The 20,950-nt window shown below is 39.4% G+C and overlaps 4 protein-coding genes across 8 annotated transcripts in view; 1 reads left to right on the forward strand and 3 right to left on the reverse strand.

The window, feature by feature from the left end:
* The window catches only part of LOC122969750 (hippocalcin-like protein 1), a 45,434-nt gene extending 41,092 nt beyond the window's left edge, over window positions 1-4,342 (forward strand). For all 4 annotated transcript variants that reach the window (XM_044335712.1, XM_044335714.1, XM_044335713.1 and 1 more), the window contains one exon: window positions 800-4,342. In XM_044335712.1, coding sequence (XP_044191647.1) covers window positions 800-897 — 98 coding nt within the window. In that variant the 3' untranslated portion in view covers window positions 898-4,342. The remainder of the gene's footprint in view (window positions 1-799) is intronic.
* Window positions 4,343-4,677: 335 nt separating this feature from the next.
* Window positions 4,678-13,409, reverse strand: tmem54b (transmembrane protein 54b). 2 transcript variants are annotated; one of them, XM_044335710.1, is made up of 6 exons: window positions 13,272-13,404; window positions 11,739-11,935; window positions 10,694-10,753; window positions 8,168-8,359; window positions 5,912-6,058; window positions 4,678-5,756 (listed from the first exon to the last, which is right to left on the reverse strand). In XM_044335710.1, the coding sequence occupies exons 1-6, from the start codon at window positions 13,282-13,284 to the stop codon at window positions 5,406-5,408; spliced, it is 960 nt and encodes a 319-aa protein (XP_044191645.1). In that variant the 5' UTR covers window positions 13,285-13,404; the 3' UTR covers window positions 4,678-5,405. The 2 variants fall into 2 exon arrangements, with proteins under 2 accessions (XP_044191645.1, XP_044191646.1); XM_044335711.1 differs by lacking the exons at window positions 4,678-5,756; window positions 5,912-6,058 and adding an exon at window positions 6,065-7,984 and having other exon boundaries at window positions 13,272-13,409.
* An 894-nt stretch (window positions 13,410-14,303) lies between these two features.
* LOC122969897 (gap junction beta-3 protein-like) lies at window positions 14,304-16,102 on the reverse strand. The gene is made up of 2 exons (XM_044335920.1): window positions 15,984-16,102; window positions 14,304-15,441 (listed from the first exon to the last, which is right to left on the reverse strand). Exon 2 carries the CDS (start codon window positions 15,350-15,352, stop codon window positions 14,630-14,632), a length of 723 nt encoding a protein of 240 aa, XP_044191855.1. The 5' UTR covers window positions 15,353-15,441; window positions 15,984-16,102; the 3' UTR covers window positions 14,304-14,629.
* A 1,133-nt stretch (window positions 16,103-17,235) lies between these two features.
* LOC122969737 (gap junction beta-4 protein-like) lies at window positions 17,236-20,926 on the reverse strand. The gene is made up of 2 exons (XM_044335688.1): window positions 18,151-20,926; window positions 17,236-17,942 (listed from the first exon to the last, which is right to left on the reverse strand). The coding sequence occupies exons 1-2, from the start codon at window positions 18,687-18,689 to the stop codon at window positions 17,648-17,650; spliced, it is 834 nt and encodes a 277-aa protein (XP_044191623.1). The 5' UTR covers window positions 18,690-20,926; the 3' UTR covers window positions 17,236-17,647.
* Between the last annotated feature and the right edge of the window lie 24 nt (window positions 20,927-20,950).

Raw genomic sequence — 20,950 nt, forward strand, 5'->3', positions numbered from 1 at the left:
TTTAGGCGTGTACCTAAGAGCAGGATTTGTGACATCACAACTAGTTTTGAGCCAGTCATGGACCAGTATGCAACTTGTGTGCACAAGTGTGATGTGGAAACTCCAGTGAAGCCTCCAGTGCACAAACACTGAGAATTGACTTAATAGTGAGGTAGTAGACATCTTGTGTCCAGTATATTGATATTGATAGATTCTGGATTTTTCAATGAGGGAGAATTTTGTAATGAGGTAATTGAACTTTTTTGTGGAACAACCATATCAGACACTAATTACTATTCAAAGCAGAGTATTTCTATATGTCTTAAAACACACATCTGGAAGGGATCTTAATAAATAAATGTTAACCTTTTCACTCTTTTTATATATATATAAAATATATATTTATATATATAGAATATGTGGGTTGTTTATCCTGAATAAATATCTTTCTGGTTAGCCTGCTTTCTTTCATATCAACTAGCCATTTCAATAACTGAGCTAGGAATGTTACTTTAAATATACATATATGTTATTTGTTACATAAATAAAGGTAATTGCATCACTTTACTGTTTTGCTGCTGCTACTGCTTTAATGTTTTGGTTCAACAAGCTGCATCTTCATTTTGTAGGTATTTACTGACCATCAACAGCTAGCGTGTGTTATACTGTAATGTAATTACAAAATTTCAAATTATAATCCTCTATGCTACTCATCACTGAAAAAAAAATCCCATTTCTGTAACAAGGGAAGAACATTTCATGCACCGTCCTTCGAACTAATAGCTTCTTTTCTTGTTTTCTCTCTCCATCTACCTTGCAGGCAAATTATCCCTGGAGGAGTTTATCAAAGGTGCCAAAAGCGACCCCTCCATTGTTCGGCTACTCCAGTGCGACCCCAGCTCGGCCTCCCAGTTCTGAACCCACCGCCCCCCCTCCCCGCCCCCCCGCCGCGACTGCTTCTTCCTCACCCTCTCCGTTGCTATCGAAACAGTCACTCAAATCAATGCATGATGGTTCTCGTCTCTCATATCATCTTCATTTTTTTGTGTCTGTGTGTGTGTTTGTGCGAGGATGGAGGTATTTTAAGGAGGATTAAGAAGAGTCATCACTTTCATTTTACTTTCATTTTTATATTTTGGAAAAACGAAGGGACACGCATACATTTAATGATCAGTCGACAGAGGGGTCCGCTAATGTTCCTGAATATCTCTCTCTCTCTGGAACATCGGATTTCCAGGGAGCTGGTGACAAAGTGTGAATGTTTGTTGTTTTTTTTGTTTTTTTTTTTTTTTTGCAGGATGTGATGATCTTGAGAAGCGTCTCGCTCAGTTTCTCCTCCACCACACTTGTATATCATGTATATACTGTATGTCTATGTATATCATAAGATGAAGTACATTTGTCTTCATGTATGGTGCACACTCTCTGGCATTGAAAGGCAGTATTATGTAGCGTAGCCTCCTGGTCTGATCAGAATAAGTGGGTTGGGGTGGACGTGGGTGGGGGTCGGGTTTTGGGGGATTATTGGGATTTTACTGCTATATGATCTTTCGCTGAGAAAAAGAAGGCCTAAGATCCCATTGGATTTTTATTGATATCTACTGGCATTTTGTTGATTTTTACATTTTAAATGGTTTCATTTGTACATAATATTGTTTTCCTCCTTCATGTTGTTTTATTTATTCATTTTTATTCTTATTATCGTGCTTTCACTTTGATATGTTTAAGATGACCATAATCTAGTTTACAGTGACAGAAAGAGAGAGAGAGAGAGAAAGAGAAAATGTGAGTTAAAGTTGATCTCTTTGGGATTTGTTAACGTAGGAGAATATCAAATTGTATTGTTGATAAGTATAAGGAAATCCCATAATGCATTTGATCAATGACACCAGTAGCACATATCGTTTGAGCCGCCATGTGTTTATAAAGTATGGCTGTGCATTTGATCTGAATGCGTGTGTGTATGTGTGTGTGCATGTGAATATGCACTGTATGCTCGAGGCTGACTTTTACAGTATTATCATGTTGTGTTGTTTCTTAATTTGTAAGTATTTTATCAACGAGCAGTAAACTTAAGATAGTCGTAACCTGTCACTATACTGCATGATCCTACCGACCAGACAGCGTAAAAAAAAACAAAAACGACAAAATCCACAAAAACAGTAACGCACATCGGTATCTTTTTGTAGCTCTGCAGCCTCCTCAGCACTGTACCAGAAACACGTCGACATGATTGAACATTTGTCTTGCTTTGGGACAAACCCTCCCTTCTCTCTTTTCCTCTGACAGACAGAGAACTCACTAAGGGCTTGTTCATCACTCTAGCTGAATGCTTTTATAACCTCCTGGATTAGTCTGCTTACTGAGCAGTTAGATGAAGGGATATGTCTCATGAGAAAAGGAACGAGTTTAGATACTTGGTCTGATTTGAATTCTTAGGGTTTCCGGACATACAGTATGTAGTAACCTGACAGAAATCAGTGGCTGTGTTTACATGTACAGTGGTGTAAATCTTAATTCATATATTTATTCTAATTGATGCGATTTATTATTGTAACACCGAGAAAGTGAATCGTTTTGAGACGAAGCATCAAATTAGCCTCTGAAATAAAATGAAATATAAGATTTTAAACTATTTATAGTCTGTGTGCTATTGGAGTTTTAAACACTAAATAAAACACGCTCCAGAATACAAGCCTCTATCTGCAATACTGTGCACATGTAAACATAGCAACTTGTTGTAGCACCACTCTCATGCAACCATTGGAGGCCCTCATTGCCAGATCACTACTGCCATCCTGCAGGTTAAATACACAGCAAATTCAGTTTGTGAAGTAGCTAAGCATCGGGCGGACTGGAAAAAACAAGCAGACACTCAGATGCATCTTCATCCAAGAGAGCAACCGTTTCTTCAGTGTTCTCACTGGAGACACAGTCTGGGACAAAAACACAGTTTTCAGTTTAATAAGTTTAAAGCATTTAAGGATCTCTGTGTTCTCATTAAATTATTATTGTTATGCTCGCATTTCTTTGGTGTTGTGTTTTTGGTATCTAGCAGTGGTGGAATGTAACAATTTCAGGGTACTTGTACCAAAGTATTTTCATTTTAAGCTACTTTATACTTTGAAAATGTTGTACTATTTACTCCACTACATTTATTTAACAGCTGTAGTTACAAGTTACTTTTCAGGTTAAGATTTTACATGCAAAACATATCTTCAATTTATAGTATATGATCATTTTTTATAGATAAAACTACCCCTAAGTATATAAAGCAGTTAAAATGTAGCTCCACTAAAACTTGCTGCATATAAGTGCTGCTTATATGTTAATGCATTAATACTCATCCAGTATTACCATAATACATCAGCTGGGCCATTCTGCAATAATGAGCACTACTACTTTTGATTCTTTAAGTACATTTTGCTGCCAATACTTCTGTATTTTAAGTAAAATTTTGAATCCAGCACCTTTATTTGTGATGGAGTATATTCATATTATGATATTGCTACTTTTACCAAAGTAAATAGTTTCTGTACTTCTTCCACCACGTTTAGCAAAGCTGATATTCAACATTCTGTGCTCTTATCTTACCCCTGCTCAGTGAAAAGGAATGAGGATTCGTGATCTTTATTATATAATTATTCCATAAATTTATGATGTTAAAAAGGCCTTTTGAAACACTCCATTGAAACCCAGACTAATGTAATTACTTCAGGTGGGTTAGCAGCTCCATAAAGCAGGTTCATGCAGGCTTCACTTTACACACTGTGGGAGTTGAGGAACACTTATATCACACTTGGATGATTGCTCTGTCTGCCATGTGAGATAAAAATAACTTTGCTGTAGCTGGTCAGAGAAGAAACTCAATCATACCAGATATGTCAGATTTTTTAAAAGCCCGATACAGGCCCAGTGTATCAGACATTTCACTACCTCACAAACTGAATTTCTTTGTGTAATGGTGGCAGAGTGAACTAGCAGCGAGAGCCTAATAAGAGCTGTGCTGGTCCAGCTGTAGCCAGATGACATCAGGTCCGATTTAACTTGTACAAAACATTTGCACAGGAGCTTCCTAACCAGCCGCACCTCTGCTTTGGGATCCTATAGTGTCACTGCCATCTGCTGGTAGGATAAGGAACAACAGTTGCTAGACCCCGAACTACAGTTTAATCCTTTTCTATTCTCACTGCCTCTGATGATCTGGTACCTTGTGTTGGATAAATACACCCCCTTCTTTCTTCCTCCTTAACCCCCCTTTCCTTCCTCCCAATTTTATGTTGCATGAAAACCTCACATGAGGATGTCATGTTTGTTCTGTTGGGCCTGAAATCGAAATATACCTATGTGTTTCAAAGCTGCATGTGTGGGCTGTTTCTTCATTTCTGGTTATTTAGGATATGTGAGGAATGCATTAAAGAGAAGCGTATTTCACAAGGCTAATGTATGGTCATGACAGCTGAACTACTGTGACTGTTGCAGCCTGTCAATGTTCTCCATAGGTCCTTATTAACACACCCCTGACACATGTGAATGGTGGATGTGTTTGTACCAGCCTGTCAGGATGTCTACATGTGTGTCTGACTATAACCAGTCATTCCTGTCAGACCACTAGCTGCTGGCATTACCAGTTATTTAAAATGAATTGTTTTCCGTTAGAGAGACACAAAGCACAAAACACACAAACTAGCTGCAAAATTATGAATAAAAACTTTATTTTCTTAATAAATACAAAAACTTGAAGAACTAGTTTCACATGTAACCGGTTTCTCTTGACCTAACAGCAGAAAAAATTCACACACACCTGATTCCAAATTACTCAAACAGGCAACAAATACCAAGGACTTCATTCTCAACAAAAACAGGTAGAAGACTGAAGGCACACCCACGCACTCTCTGTACACCAGATTACTTCCCTGTACTGTACCTGCCTCCACTATGTGTAACACAAAAATGAAAGGAATAGTTAGACACTTTGAGAAATTTGTTCATTTCACTTTCTAGCCAAGAGTGAATAAGCCTATTTTCCAAAATGTTGAACTATTTCTTGAATTCTGAACTAATTCCTCCTACAAGAGTGGCATCATACTTTGGAGATTGCCTCATCTTTCTATCCTGTCATGAATAATTTTGCCCTCATAAGTATAAAAATACAAGAACAGACACACATACTGTACAGTAACTGGCATTCTGCACACTATGAAAACAGTCTGGGAACTGTAGGAAATTCACATCAGGTTTTAGCTCAAGTCCATTGCTAAAAAACATCTCCAGCCTCTGAGCCCACAATTTTGAAACACTGACAGGAAAAGAGGTTTGTGAGTATGATGTTCAAATCTAAAATATTACAGCTAGAACTACAGCATATACCTTCACGGCACCTTGTTTTCATTCATCAAGCAGCTCCAGCATCTCAAATGCAGCAGTTAAATCCAGAAGCTGGATCTTTCCAGCGTACCTCTCTCCAGCAGTTGGTGTTGCTCTGGTGCCCTTTGCTGGCTGCCAACCCTCGATACCGGCCTTTCTCGGTCTGACCTTTCTCTGTGTGGCTGGCGAAGAGGCTGCCTCTCCGAGTGAGGAAGACTTCCATGCTGACTGGGAAGACGCTGTGGAGGAGGAGGTCGGCGCTGCTGTCTCGGAGGTTCAGTGTTTTGTCTCAAAGGTTCACTGGAGCTTCTTGAGGCTTCAGAATAGCGTGTTGGAGTTTCAGTGTATCTTCTTGGAGGTTCAGTATAGCGAGACGGAGCAGCTTCCTCCATTGGCCTTACCACATTGATCTACACAAATGCAGAGAATTGATTAATGACGGTTTGTAAATTTGATTTTAAAATACTACTCAATTGAAAATGGTCTTATGCACCATCTAAAGGATTCAATTTTGGAAACAGCACAATGAATAACTGAGCTTATAGTGTCTTAGTCCAAATCTCACCGCTCTGCCATAGTCTCTGGGTCTCTTCCTGTGAGGGCAGCAAGGCAGACCAAGGAATGAAATGCAGACAGAAAAGCATCGGGAGGAAAACACCAGCTGGATAACACAAGTTACGATCAGAGGCATCCACAGGATCAGAGTTGTACTCTGGGGAGGGATGGAGAAGGGAGAGCAGTCAGCTGTTAGTGGCAACCACCAGCTGGACCATACGGAGCACAATTTTAGGCAAGAGCACCTTCACATAAATGGGGATACAGTGTATAATGGATAATGATGTGGTACAGAACTCAGTTTCTCTCAGGCAGCTGCGGAGCGCTGCAACACAACAGCAGCAAGTCTGGGAGTTTATGTTCGCACAGGAGAGTCAGCATTGTGAATAAAATATGCAGAGCAGAATGTATCAAAGTAAAAGTGTAGGGGGAATTCAAAGAAAAAGAGCTGCCTTTTGCATGCTGACTTGCAGACTACAAAGAGAATAAAAGTTTAAAGTTTGGAGATTTCTTTGAAATTCAGGATAAAATACGCACAAAGCACAAAAAAATAAACCTTGCATATAACCATCATTACTGCCTCTAAGTGATGTCTATCAGAACCAGAAGTTCAAAACACATTACATCAGGTGATGTAATGCACCCTCTGGCAGCCATACTGGAGGTCCCTAGCCATTAGACAACTCTGACTGAACACCACAGTTTGCAGTCTCAGTAGACAACAACGAAGGGGGTTACTTCTCTGCTGATTTAGAGTTGAAACTTAGTTTCTGACTACGGGATAAATTTGGTTTATTACAACTTTTATCTCATTGGTTATGATAAGATTGTACTCATCAGATCAACTAATGAGATCTGAAAACACAGCAACACCACTTCATTACAGTCCAGCAGGGGAAGAAACAAGCAGCTAGATGATAAGATGAGTTTTAATCAAGTTTAATCAACAATTTAGCCAGATTATCTAAACAACTTTTATTTGGAGATAAAAATCAAATGTGAGCGCCTCCGAAATGTCTGCCCCTAATTGCACAGGAACATTCTGTGCATGTACAACTACGGTAAATTGAAGTTGAACCACAAAATCTATAAACTGATGGATGTTAACAACAGTGTGGGTAATAATTTAACCATTCACCTTCATTCTTTCTTCTATAATAGTTTGTTAGCTTATAGCGGCTAACCTGGGGGTTTGTTTAAAAGCTTTTTGCTTGTCTGACTGGTCGTGTTTCTTTCTCCCTTTTTTTTTTTAGTGATGTCCCCACGTCCCCAGATCTTAAGTATTCAATTGGTTGCAATCTGCAACCTCATCGCTAGATGCCACTAAATCCTACACACTGCACCTTTAACTGGAGTAAACTGTAACATAATGTTTTTGTACACTTTTGCTACAGTGAAATTTAAAGTAGCCCTGTGGAGTTTTCTTATAGACAAACAAAAGTTATTTGAAACTTTGACAATTTTTAAAAATATTTCAAATCATGCATTGTTTACATTTACGTTGGCTTGCTAGCGGTCTTCTTTTTCACTGCCTTTGTTGGCATCAGCTGTCAATGAGTAGAATAGTGCAAAAAACAACGCCAGGATGTGAATAATGCCACTTGCATGCTTGCATATGTGCATTTGGGTACAAACCAAACTGGGACCCACTAGCTCCATAGCGTTGCTAGTGGTCAAAAACTACAAGGTACCTTTAACCTAGAAACCCAAGCTACATCAGCTGCGTGTTATGCACAGATGTGTATTTTATAACTCTGAGGTCACTACAAGCAACTTGGGGTTCACTGTACTTTTGCCCGCTGTAGTGGACAATATGTGCAACTGAACAATTCAGTTACATCAAGAGAAAGGTCACTTAACTGACAAGTTGTAGACTACTGGGTTTGCTAAAGTGCCCAGGTCGTACTGATGTGTGGATGCAGCTGTGAGGCTGAGCAGGCCTGACAGGCCATCTGTAAGACACTGGAACAGGACTGGAGCCTGAAGTGGACCGACAGGGTCAGGTCAGCATTTCTGCCACCAGCCCAGCGGCTCCAGAGTGTGACTGACTGAGTGACAGAAAAGACACCCAGCATCCAACACCCTACACACATACACACACACACACACACAAAAGGGACACAGTAACCATGATGCGCAGCCTCACTGCTCTGTTCTGTTTGTGCCGCAGTGACAATGGGCAGCTGTTCAAAGAGCCAGCTGCTGCAGAAAAAGTCAGAGTTCATGCTTTGATGTAAGCGTTTGTCGTACACACTAATACACTCACATAGATGCGTGTGGGGTCAAAAGGACACTCGTTGGTGATGCTGGAGTAGCCAATGGCATCAGGGAAGCGGCAGTGAGTCAGGAGGCTCCGCCCACCGTGAATGATGGCCCTCACCACAGATACAAGGAGTCCGATGGCTGAAGCTGCTGCCATGAGTGCTGAAACCAAACTGACAGAGAAAAGTGCCAAAGTCTGGGGAAAGGACAGAAGCACACAAGTCATATAATTAGGAAAGAAAAACTTGATGATTGATAAGATTAAATAAAGCTTTAATGCATTTAGCGGAGCAGAGCAAAGAATAAACATTCATAAAAAGAGAGCAAATGCAGCAGATTTAAGGCAAGAAGTATTTATTTGGAGCATGATTTTGATTTGTCCTTAAGTTCACTGTTTATCAGTCCAGACTTCATTATTTTGTTTCCTGTCATTTATCATATAATCGCATAACTTCCCCAAAAGCTTCACTATTGAGGAACTCACTCCTCTTCTGCAGCTTCTCACTGGGCTTTAACATTTAACAGCTTCTCACTGGGCACTCCACTGATTTTATAGATGAATTTTAGTTTGCTCATCACAAGGAGGACTATTCAGCCTGTGAAAATTGTTGTATAATGTCTTCTGTGGCTCTGAGGGGTGCTTTCAAAAGTTTGAAAAAGGTTATATTGGTTTTAGGCTTAAGACTCAAAGTTTTTAAGGGAAAACCTTCCCTTTTTAACATAGGCCTTCCTATGTGTTGTAAGTCAGACTGTAAAAACTCATAGTTCACAGTCTGTGTGAAAGCCAGCGTCTAAAGTCAGAACTTCGAAACATTATACACAGTATATAGAAGTAGACATTTCTATAGGTTAAAGTTAGAATATTTTATCGACTACACCCAAACAGGATCCAAGAATTTAGGCAAAATAAAATGTAAAAAAAAATGCTTGGGGACAATTTTTTGGAATATTTAAAAATGTCAGAATTTACTGTGAGCTTTGCAGTTTTTTGAAGAATTTTTCATGGCTTTTGAAGGGCTAAACAATTAACCCATACTGTGTTGAAAAGATAAACCTGGTGATAGTCTATGGTTTCCTAATTGTCGACAAATCCAAAGAAAAGACCCAAATCAACAATGTATTGATCATACTAACAAGTATTTCCATTGCACCCATTTATCTTATTCCTCTGCACCATAGAGCTCCACAAAAACTATCAAAGACATGTGAATGAGCCTCACTGTTGCACTGGGTGAAATGTTCACAACTCGTCTAATTTTGAGTCAATCTACATTAACTGTCCTGGTACCACATTTGCCGTTGAAAATAGCCCCCAACAAATCCACAATTGACCCCCTTTTCACATAACTTTGCAAGAAACTACAGTATCCAGCTGTTTTGTGACCCGTCTTAAAAGATTTTTGTCTTCAGAAGTAACCAGCAGGCTTGGGGTCACACAGTGCCACAGACAGGGTAGGGTTGTTGTACGTACTGAGAAACACTATGCTGGTTTCTAAGTGATTTCTTGATGATAAGAAAGATATAGAACAATGCTAGGCCTTATCTTTTAATCCCAGTAAGAAGCTGCAGCATTAGAAACTAAATCTATCAGTTACACACGATAATAAATGATGTTCTGAATACTAAAACAGTGGGCCTAACCTTAAATAAGTTTACAGAAGGTGCGCCATACAGTAGGTACAGAAAGTCTCTAGACTTTATATCACTTTGTGAAGACGACATGAGTTGTTCAGTCAAAACTTGATAAGAACATTAGAAAATAGTGCAGTTCATCAGGAGATTAGAAGTTGCAGTAGCCAGAAAATGTGACTAAAGGACTGTGTTAACATGAAAAGAGGGAGTGTTGAGATTACATGTTACTCATGCTTTATGATGCCTGGATGACTGAATAAGATAAGATGAGTTGAGCTGCTGCTCGTCAGCGCTGCCTTGCCCAGTTCACGGTTACATCGACTAACAAAGGAAGCTGGGAGTGGTTTATCACGGCAGGTTTGCCCATGTTTACTCATTCTGTTCAACTCACTGCCTCGTCGGTCTCGTCTGAGCAGCCCGACAGCTGATTGAATAAACAGAGAGAAACCGTTGTGCACGACTGGAGGCAGAGGTGGAGAACAGAAAGTCTGCTAGCTCTGCAGGGCTGGATCTTAACACCTGAAGCAACATGCAGCATGTAGGAGCTCAAAAGGGGTTTTTTTTTTATGTCCTCCTGACTAGACAGAGACAAGAGCTGAGAATAAAGTATGAGAAAACAGGAGAATATAAAAGTGAAAGCAAGTGTACGTGCAGAGCAGTGAGACGGAGATCAAAATTGGTACATAGTGCGCCATGAAAATACTGATGTGGTAGGAGGGATCAATGAAAAGAAAGCTGGAAAGAAATCATCACTTAACATCAGGGGTCATGATTGACAGCAGCATTGCCAGAATGCACAGTAGATAGTTTCCTGTCTGCATTTTTAATGGGTTTATCTTTTTTTCAAGAGCATTTAAATAAAACAAAAACTGAATTAGAAACTAAAAGTGATACTAACCAGGCTTCTGCTCTTCTTGTTTTTGGACAGGACAATAGCCAGAATGCCAACAACAATCCCCTGCAGTGAGAAGAGAGAAAAGATCTAAGAAAATGTCCGTTTTGTTTAAATTAACATCTTCTGCTACTACTCATTTTTGACAGGGAACAGCAACGATGGATGATATCCAAAATTACCATAGAGCTAAAAAGGAAATGATTTCCTTTGATATACTTCCAGATACATATGTAAGTGTATTTGGAAGTATATCCCAGTCTCTGTTTACTGAAGTTAGCAACATGAGGAAAGTCAAACCGTCATTTCTGTCACCACCTCAGCACTTCTGTGTGTTTAAGTGCCTATGTGGGTTTTGAGAGTTGTTTTTGTTGGGCCGAAAAAAAAAAAGACAATTAGCATCAAATTCAGTTCATCAATTAGAATTGTCACATATAACCATATAAGACCAATGCAGCCACTGTTTTAAACAACTACTTTCTGCATTTTTTAGTATAAATTAAATTTATTATAAGAATATGTGCATAAAAAAATGAAGCTTTTTCAAGGGGTCTTTGTTTAGAGAGGTAGTTTTACAAGTAACCCTAATGACTGATCAAAGGATCCAATGATTTGTTTGACTGAGAATCCAAATCATTTGCAGAATTTAACACTTTCCTACATTATTTTAAAAGAGTTATGTGAAGCTATTTTAACAAACACTCGGGTTACTTTTACCAAATGGTTCCTTATAGCAGCAAAAAAAGATCCTCTATGGTACAAGCCCAAAGAACTTTTTATTAAGAAGGTCTCTACAGTATATTATGATTAATTCTAGTACATTTCTTGAAGGAGTAGGCACATTTGTAACTGTTGTAGGGAGGCACTAATGGCAAAGCCCATGGCTCTTAATAACAAAGTCTCAGCAGTGAGCCCTGAACTGAAAATACTGCCCTGATATGGTTTGTTGGCATTTTTTTAATAAAATGGAAACGTGTAAAACAAGTTCCCTTATACTCCATAATGCCCGCAGAGATTAATTCACTCCTTGATATTGTGTATAAGCACTCACCACCAGGCCAGATGTGAGAGCCACCACATTAGAGATGGCGTACTCCATGGCCCTGGCCTGCTGGTGGAGGTTGATGTGTCTGAGCACCACACCGTGAACCAGCGCTCCCAGCAAGAAGTTAACATGACCAATTAGGACCATGCTCAACCCCATCTTCATCAGGGCCTGAGGCTGCTCCAAGCTGGCACAACACACTCCTGAAGAGAGGAAGGAAGGAAGGAGGACGGGGGATAAGAGGAGAGGAGAGACGCTCCAGGCAGTGAAATACAAAGACGCGTGATACAAAACAGAGAGAGTTGCAGTGGTTTTAGATAATGTTACATCATCCATGTTGCCCAGGTTCAATGTCCCAGTGCTATAATCCCTGTTGTATTGATCAGAGACAAATGCCAGGTCAAAACCACAGCAGGGATGTCACTTGTATTAATGATTAGCTGCTGAGCACATAACTACAGTACAGGCAGTACAGACTGACATGTCCCTAACAAGGGTATTAGAGTGGACTGAAAAGTAAAAAAGAAGAAGAAAATTACATTTACAGTAACTGAAAAAAGTCAGAGCTGGAGTGAAGATGAAAATATAGCAAATAAATCTTATACAGCGCACATGAAAAGCAACGTTGGACACACTGTGCTTGTTCATGGAGTGAAAATATCAAATTTTAAACTGATTCTAAACCTAACTTTTTGGAGTCATAGAAACCAAGCCATTTCCTTCTGAAAAGAAACAAACTGAAGGGGGACAAAATGATGCATTTTTTATCCTGATGCGTGATAAATCCGAACAATTTGTTAAATTTGGTTCATGAAGTTGATCTGTAAGTTTTGCATGTCATCCAACAGCCCATTCTACATTTGGTGATGCTTTCATATAATGTTGCAGGTGATTAATATTCCATATGGAATAATGAAAACTGCCTCACTTCAGACATCAAATATTAAGTGCTCCGTTAGAGTTAGACTTAATAAAAAAGACAATTTTTGGTTGTCCTACACCTCTATATTTATTTGTTTGTGTGTGTGTAACATTGGATATTGCCATCATAACTCCTATTTTGACAAGATAAGTCCATTTCTCCACAAAATACATCCCTGCACTGTTTGAGACAACCCACCTGCATATGAGTCTATTTGCTTTTCACATGAAGACTGTTCAACCTCTGACATTAAAACACGTCAAAGGATGTGGGCTCAAAACAGTTTTTTATGACATTTTGGTATAAGGGGTGTTATATTTCTAGTGTTAATATCAGGATTATCAACACTATTTGATGCAAGCATTGTTGTTAAAATTGTTTCAATTTGCTGAAATCATACACATAAAAGATTCTTAGAAGTGGTTTAGACAAATTATAAAATATATTAGTATGATAGTACAATTTCAAAGGTTTTTTCCACGAGACACTGCAGAGTTCATCATCTCCAGACTGGTGTGTCACGCCACTACCGCACCCAAACAAACACCGAAACTTTTTTAACAAACACAGTCTGCACCTTACATATATTTAAATCATCTTCACAGGTGATGTTTTACCTGAACCGGCCATCTCGGCCTGGTCACCATTCCTTAAAATTGACGGTGAGTCTCGTGTGTTGATGTTACCAGCTTGTCCTCTTCCCCTCTTCAAATTAAACACCACACATCAAAGTGTCACTCAGCAAAGCACGCAGACAGTGACGCTTCTGCTAAATCATTTCAAAATAAAATTTGACCTCAGAATGTATGTATGAAGCGTGATGAGCATGGCATGATTTTTGAAGATTGAATTTGATATGCTAACAAATAATATTTTATGCAGCTTTGGTGTGAAAGTTAGAAAATGACACGAAAAAGTCAAAACTATATAGCCCAATTTAATTTTTTTAAGCAAGTGAATGAAATTAACTAATGTGAAGGTTATGTTTAAGACATAATTTGCGGTAAATTAATACTTTAAACACGTTTTTATCTTTCAAAATGTTCCTTCACTCCAGCTTTCAATTGTCCTTTACGGGTTGCATTTTATGCTTTTATTTTGAAGCCAAAGTTGGCATGACATGTAGATAGTGAGTCCGCAGATAGACCTATTGCAAACGAGCGCAGGTGCACCTATTAGCACCTCCCTCTTTATTTTGTTATAGGTAAAAAAAAAACAAAACACTACACTAAAGTTAACTTACTTTATTCAACAATTTTTTTTTACACTAAAGTGCACTTTGGTTAAATGTGGTGCGTTAACCTTCAATGCTAGTTCTGATGTCAACACCTGGATCAAAGCCTGGAAAAACATGACAAATGGCCTTACCATTTGATTATTCTGTGATACATTTTAGAATATTAAGATTCCTTTTAATTAAGTTACTAAAGAGTACCACAGAAGCTATAGTGTATGAGTCTTGTCGAAATTGCAAAGTTGCCTTTTTAGCAACTTATATACAAAACAATTGATCTATGGGATTTTGTTTTCTGAAGGCTTCACAGCCCTCACATGATAATGTAGTAGGCCTTTAGTGCCACCAGGTGGAGAAATGGTGCTATGAAAGAAGAAGAAAACAGATCTTTCCCATGAATGTGCATTTTCTCTGGTTTCCAAGTTCAAGAAACTTTATTCTCAGTGCTTTGATAAACTTTGTAAGAGAATACAATAAACAAATAATGTCATTGTCATCAATGACAATGGTCCAAAATATGAACATTCCTTTAGTCCTTCATTTAACATTTATCAATTGGTTCATGATGTACAGTAGACTAAATCATTCAAATCTCTTCTAGTGAAGAAATATTTATTACACTATGATATCATTATATATCATATATATCATATATCATATAAAATTGTATATAAAATTACTTTGAAAATTAAAATACCCTCAATGAAGAAAAAATATGGCCCTATAGTTGAACAGCTCCATCTATGATGTAAGAGACTTGCGGCTATCCATGTCAGCATGGACCATTCTGGACGAGGTGTGAACGGTGCCTCTGTGTTTGAGATTAACCACCCGGGCAGCGATTAGATAGAAAATCTCGCAGAGGTTGAGCACCACACACATGAGGGATGCCCCCACCATGAAGTAGGTGAAAATGGTCTTCTCAGTGGGCCGGGATACATAGCAGTCCACTAAATTGGGACAGGGCGAGATATCACATTGGACCTTCCTGGGCAGCTTGAAGCTGTCATAGATGTAGTGGAGCAAGTAGAGGAACGTGATCTCAGTGGCGGTCTTCATGAAGAGGCTTATCAGATAAGTCCACCACAGACCGCCATGCTTTTGGCCTGGGTTGTCATACAGCCGAGCGTTCTCACCGTGCTTTGCTCGGTACTTGCGTTCCCGCTCTTCTCGGTAGGCCACGTGCAGCACCACCATGAAGGAAGGGCAAGTGACGAAGATAAGCTGGAGAGCCCACAAGCGAATGTGGGAAATTGGGAAAAAGTAATCATAGCAGATGTTGGTGCAACCTGGTTGGCGGATGTTGCAGTCAAAGTGTCCCTGGTCATCGCTCCAGACGCGCTCAGCGGCCACCACATAGACCAACACCCTGAAGACGAAAACCACTGACAGCCAAATGCGTCCGAAGGCAGTGGAGTACTTGTTGACTCCACTAAGAAGACTCTCGAGAAACTTCCAATCCATGAGTTCAGCTTTGATTCACTTCTTTTGACTTGTGTCTCTTTAGAAGTCTGCTTCGAATGTTGCAGAAAGTAAACTTTTTCAAGAGAGAGCTAGAACACGATAAAAAGACAAACACAAAGGTAGTTACGCAATTATCCAGAGAATTACAAGAAACTTAAGGAGCAAAATGAGATAAAATCAATCTTTGATTTGCCAAAATATCATACTGTAACTCTGTTATCTGTTCCAAATATTTCATTGCCTATTTTAGACAAATGTTCCCTTTTCTGATCAAACCTTTTTTTGGTAGCTCTGACAGCTGAATCCCATCTCCCATTTCTCACAGTTAAAAGTGCTTTCACTCACAAAGTTTAGCACTTTGAAGAAATGTTCCTTGAATAATTAATGAAATACTTGGTTGTTCAACACATAAAACCCTCCACAGTGTAGAGGAATATTTGTATACGTATAGGAAAGTTTAGGCTGAAGCTCGATGGTAGAATTCTCTTACACTGTCTCTGAATAAATTAGTCCACACTGAATTCTACCCTTAAATCTCATGTATTTTGTTTTGCAATGAGTCTTAAAACTGAATACAACTGACTCAAAATATCCAGTTACAAAATAAATACTAAAATTTCATATAGCTTACCTTAAGAGTACAGGTTGTCTACACAGTCCATAGTGTTCCCCTGTCTGAGAGATAGACCGACTATAGTAATAAGTTCAACAGGTAGCTTTGTGCAACCTCCCTCCTACAGTGGGTCTCTGATATTGACTGGGTTGAAGAATCAACTCTTGGCCATAGTTTGGAGGTGTGGCCACTTTTGGCATCCACCCAGAACATCCCTTTAAAAATCCAACTCATGACGTACCCCTTTCCTGCTCCTCATCAGCATCAATTTATCAATTTAACTGACTTTCAGGTAAGACAAGAGCTCCAAGAACAATGAACCTTAAACTCACTGGGGACAGGGTACCTTTACCGAAATTGGTCAAAGAAAACAGCAAAATGTACACATCAGTGGTTTGACCGAACTATGACTTTGGTTGCAGAGTGTGATTTTGTGCAAATTACTTAAGGTGATACCATATAATAGACAACAAACAGACCTTAGTAAAACCCATTTAGGTGTGTCACTGTACTCTAATGGTGACTGATCCCCACGTTTCTTAACAGGTGATTTGGTATCAGTTCCATTAGGCAACTGGAATTTGAAGATATGCCTTTTGTAGCTTTTGATTAAGCATGATTAAAAAGGGCCACCACCTAACATTTGTTTGAGCAAGCACTCTGGAAGAACAGGCACTCACATACACCTGAGATATGGAGAGCCAATATCGCAAAACCAGATATAGCCAACGTTTGCTTGTTCATTTTCTCAGGCGATAATGTACCACAGTCTCTGCCTTATTAGTACACTCAGTTTTACGATACCGTCCTACACATGTGTACTCTCTGTCTGTTGTTTTGTTATGGAGGAATGAAGGATGTGGTTAATTGTCAAAGAAGTGGTCTGAAACTTAGGAGTGGTGGTTTTATCAACTTTTGTCAATAATGCTCCTCCCATCACCAACCACATGTAGATCATAATCTAATCAAGTTTTCTTAAATCACATTGTGATTTTTCAGATTTCTTTTGCACATGTTTTAATCCACAATCTGGATCTCTATTGGTTCAATTTCCTTTGCAACCATTTTATCTGCCCCGCATGTTGCAGAGTCACTACAGGTTCCAGAAAAGACATTTTACAGATTTGAAAAATGACCTGAATGATGCAAAGGTTATCAATTAATAAGTAAGGTTTCCAAAATGTTTCCTACGGAAATAAAAGAAAGATATGTACAAAAGTACATTTGACAGGATGTTTTATTTTTCTTTTAGAAAATATAATTTCCATCTCTCTTTGATAATGGGACAGGTTCAGGACATTATATGTGCTCATATACAGCTCTGCATAAATTCCAGTCTGATTTATGTTCACACAAATCGAACAATTTTGTTTTGTGGCTATGATATTCAAGAAACAGGCAACAAAAAATGTAACAAATAATCACATAAATAGTCAAAGTACAGCAAATAATCTTCTGCACATCAGGCATTGCATGTCAGATCAGAAGCTTACAAAAAGCATTACATACATGTTCAGCTTAACAAAATTAAGGGATAAAAACATTACATGGTTTTAATGTAAAATTGTTTTTAAAAATGACCTTTGTAAACAAAATTTCCTTTAAACTGCTAACCTTTTACAGATAATTCTGGCTGACAGTAGAAAAGCTACCAAAGAGTTTATTTTGTTCTCTCATGTCTCTCAGGAAACTGCTATGCTGTACACTGGGGCTGGACCGTCTTTGCCTGTGTCTCCATTGCTGTTGTCCATCATCTTGGCCTTCTCCGGGACAGGCTCCTTGTATGCTGAATTCTCCTTCCCAGTCAGAGGAGTTCTGGTCATCATGAAGGAATTTTCTCTCACGGAACGGGGTCCTCCTCCACAGCACTCCACGAACCTCTTCCCGCACAGATAGACGATCTCGCAGAAGGTGAGGAAGATGCACACGAAGCTGGTCACCACCATGAAGATGGTGAATAGTTTCTTCTCTGTGGGCCTGAGGAACACATAATCAAAGATGAGAGATAGTACCTTATTAAGATTTATTGATTCCTTTAGAAAATGTGGTTTGCTAGTGCAGGCCAGAGGCCAAGTTTAGCCATTGAGATTCCAGGACCTCAAGTAAATTAGAGTCTTACTTGAGGACACATGTTTTTTGACAGATAGATAGATAGATTTCATTTAAGACTAAGAGCTACCCTTACCTAGCAATGTAGCAGTTCACCACATTGGGACATGGCAGCTCGCTGCATTTCACCAAAGGTGGGAAGAAGGTGGCCTCATAAATGTAGAAAAGAAGGAAGACAAACACAGCGTCCACCGTTATCTTGAAAATCAAGCTAAGGAAGTAGGTCCACCAAAGCCCCCCTCGCTTCTTTCCAGTGTTTCCATCGTAGAGAGGGGTGCAACCCTTGCCGTACTTCAGCTGGTGTTTGCGCTCCCGTTCTTCTCGGTAGCCCACATGGAGTGTCACAAGAAGGGACGGGCAGGTGACAAAGATCAGCTGGAGAGCCCAGAGTCGGGTGTAGGCGATGGGGAAGTAGTGGTCATAGCAGACATTTTGACAACCGGGCTGGCGGGTGTCGCAGTCAAAGTTCTTCTGCTCGTCACCCCAGACCTTCTCACAGGCCACCAGGAAGACCAGGAGCCTGAAAATGAAAACGATGGCGAGCCAGATGCGACCAAACGCTGTGGAGTACTTGTTCACCCCATTCAGGAGGCCCTCAAGGAAGGCCCAGTTCATGGTGCTGTTTCAGAGGATGCAAAAAAACAAGCACCAAACACCCCAAAGATGTGGCACACAATCTGCTGAGTGCTCGAATACAGATGGCTTGGACACAAAGTGAACTGAGCACGTCAAGCACAAAGGTTCTTTAATATAGTGCTTATTACTACTGCTGTTTTGGCACAGGCTGAAGGGGAGGGAAGAATATCAGGAAAAGCAAACATAGACTCATTCTTCTGCTACAGTCACTGTTGGACTTGATGATAGCAAACGCCTTGACTAACAGGCTGGAGAGAGAGAGAGAGAGAGAGAGAGAGAGAGCGAGAGGGAGGGAGGGAGTCAGAGAGATTGCTATAAACACTAATTCACAAGTCCATTGCTGTTCAGGGTACTACAGGTTATTTAAGGATTAAAATAGACATTTAAGGGTGTTGTAATGCCACTTCAAATACAATTATCTCCAAAAAAAAAAAACTAATAAGAAAACCAATAACTGCTTCATAATATGAAAATTCCTAAGGGACAGAAAATGCACTAGTAGTTAAATATAATCATTTAAAAGAGCTTTTGCAATCAGAAAATACATTTTCAAGATGGGGTGAAGCAGAACACCATTACATTATCTTCAAGCTTCCGGGCAGGTTTGATCCCTGGCTCTTCCTGTCCATGTGTCGGAGTGTCTTTGAGCAAGAAGTTGCTGCCAGTGGTCAGGCCAGCGCCTTGCATGGCAGCTCTGCCACCATCAGTGTGTGAGTGTGTGTTTGAATGGATGAATGAGAGGCAAAAACTGTAAAGCACTTTGTCCATTAAGGTAGAAAAGCGCTATATAAGTGCAGTCCATTTACTATTTAGCATATATTATTAGATTACTCATCAGTTCATATTCAGTCTTTCCAGCAAATACGTAGGCTGTCAGCAAGGTATAAAAATGCAAGGATGCAGCTGAGGCCCCTTCATATCTAGGGCTGAGGGGAGTGGTAGCCAAGCACTACCACATTACTTAGCAGAAACACAAGGCTGCAAACACAAGTTCAGGTTGACCACTGAACCCACCTTTTAGAAAGAGGCTGAATGCCTATCTCACTGAAGACTTCAGTGGCAAAATCAATTTATTTCACCTTGAAGGGCTAACAGGGAGGGTTAAACAACCGTGATATTGTCCAGCTTGATATCAGAATGCAGGAGCTTAATATTCAGGGCTGGTACATAATAGTGCAGAAACTTTTTTGTTTGGAATTCAAATTATCACAATGCTAAAATGCACTGTCAGTCTGACCCCTTGCTTGAAAACACCCTACAATAATTGGAGGTAACTGGGATCAAAGCCCCAGCAGCATTCAGCTCAGCTCTATTAAACACAATTCTGTCTATGTGCACTGCAGCACTGTGTTATAAGAGGAATGTTTTGTTTAAAGGTGAATATAAATGATTAAGTTGGGTTGCACAGATGCACTTTTGGTTCAAATGGTAAAGGTACAAATAAAAACCTTGCCAAGAATGGCTGTGAGCTGTTTTTCTCCAAAATGTACAATTCTTGTGTCTTTTTTTGAAAGTGTAGCTACTTGACTACTTCACCATCAACCTTCAAATTGGCTCTGCACAGGTAGTATAAACCAGTTTGTGTGAGCTACATCAGCAAAATTCACCCCGAGGAAAGGTATGATGGGACAAGTGAACCAAACAATATGTTCAAAGCAGCTGAAAGCAATACAGAGCTGTTAATGTTGATTCTTAGCAGTACTAACAACCTTTCCACACTGCAAGGTATCAGCCGCTAATATTTCAATGATTTATGATGAGAATTTCTGGTTTTAGACAGTTACCTTCACTTGGCTTCATCAGTGATGATGTAGGAAGAAGGCTATGTTACATACAAATAGCGACTGAATCCATTACAGGACAGGTTCAATGTTTTTTCCTTGTGACAAGTGCAAGGAAACCTTGAGCAATAGCCTATAAATCCTTACCAGTGTGTATGGGATTTGGAAAGTTGTTAGGACTAAACTGAATTTTGGCATATTGTTATTATCATCATTATCATGCATTATTATTATTATTGTTATGAACATTATTATTATTATTATATTACTGAAGTTGTTTACCTCCCTTTCATATAACTACTTGCTCAATCAATGCTTGCAGATGAGAAAACCAGTTTATATGTGTTGGGTGGTGCTGCGTCAAGACAATCAGATTTAGTGCACATGTTTCCTTTAGCAACAGCCAAAATAAAAGGGTAAATGTAACTGTTGAAAAGTAGAAAAACGCTACTGAATAGT

Source organism: Thunnus albacares, chromosome 19 (genome assembly GCF_914725855.1).
Source record: "Thunnus albacares chromosome 19, fThuAlb1.1, whole genome shotgun sequence".
Classification (NCBI taxonomy): Eukaryota; Metazoa; Chordata; class Actinopteri; order Scombriformes; family Scombridae; genus Thunnus; species Thunnus albacares.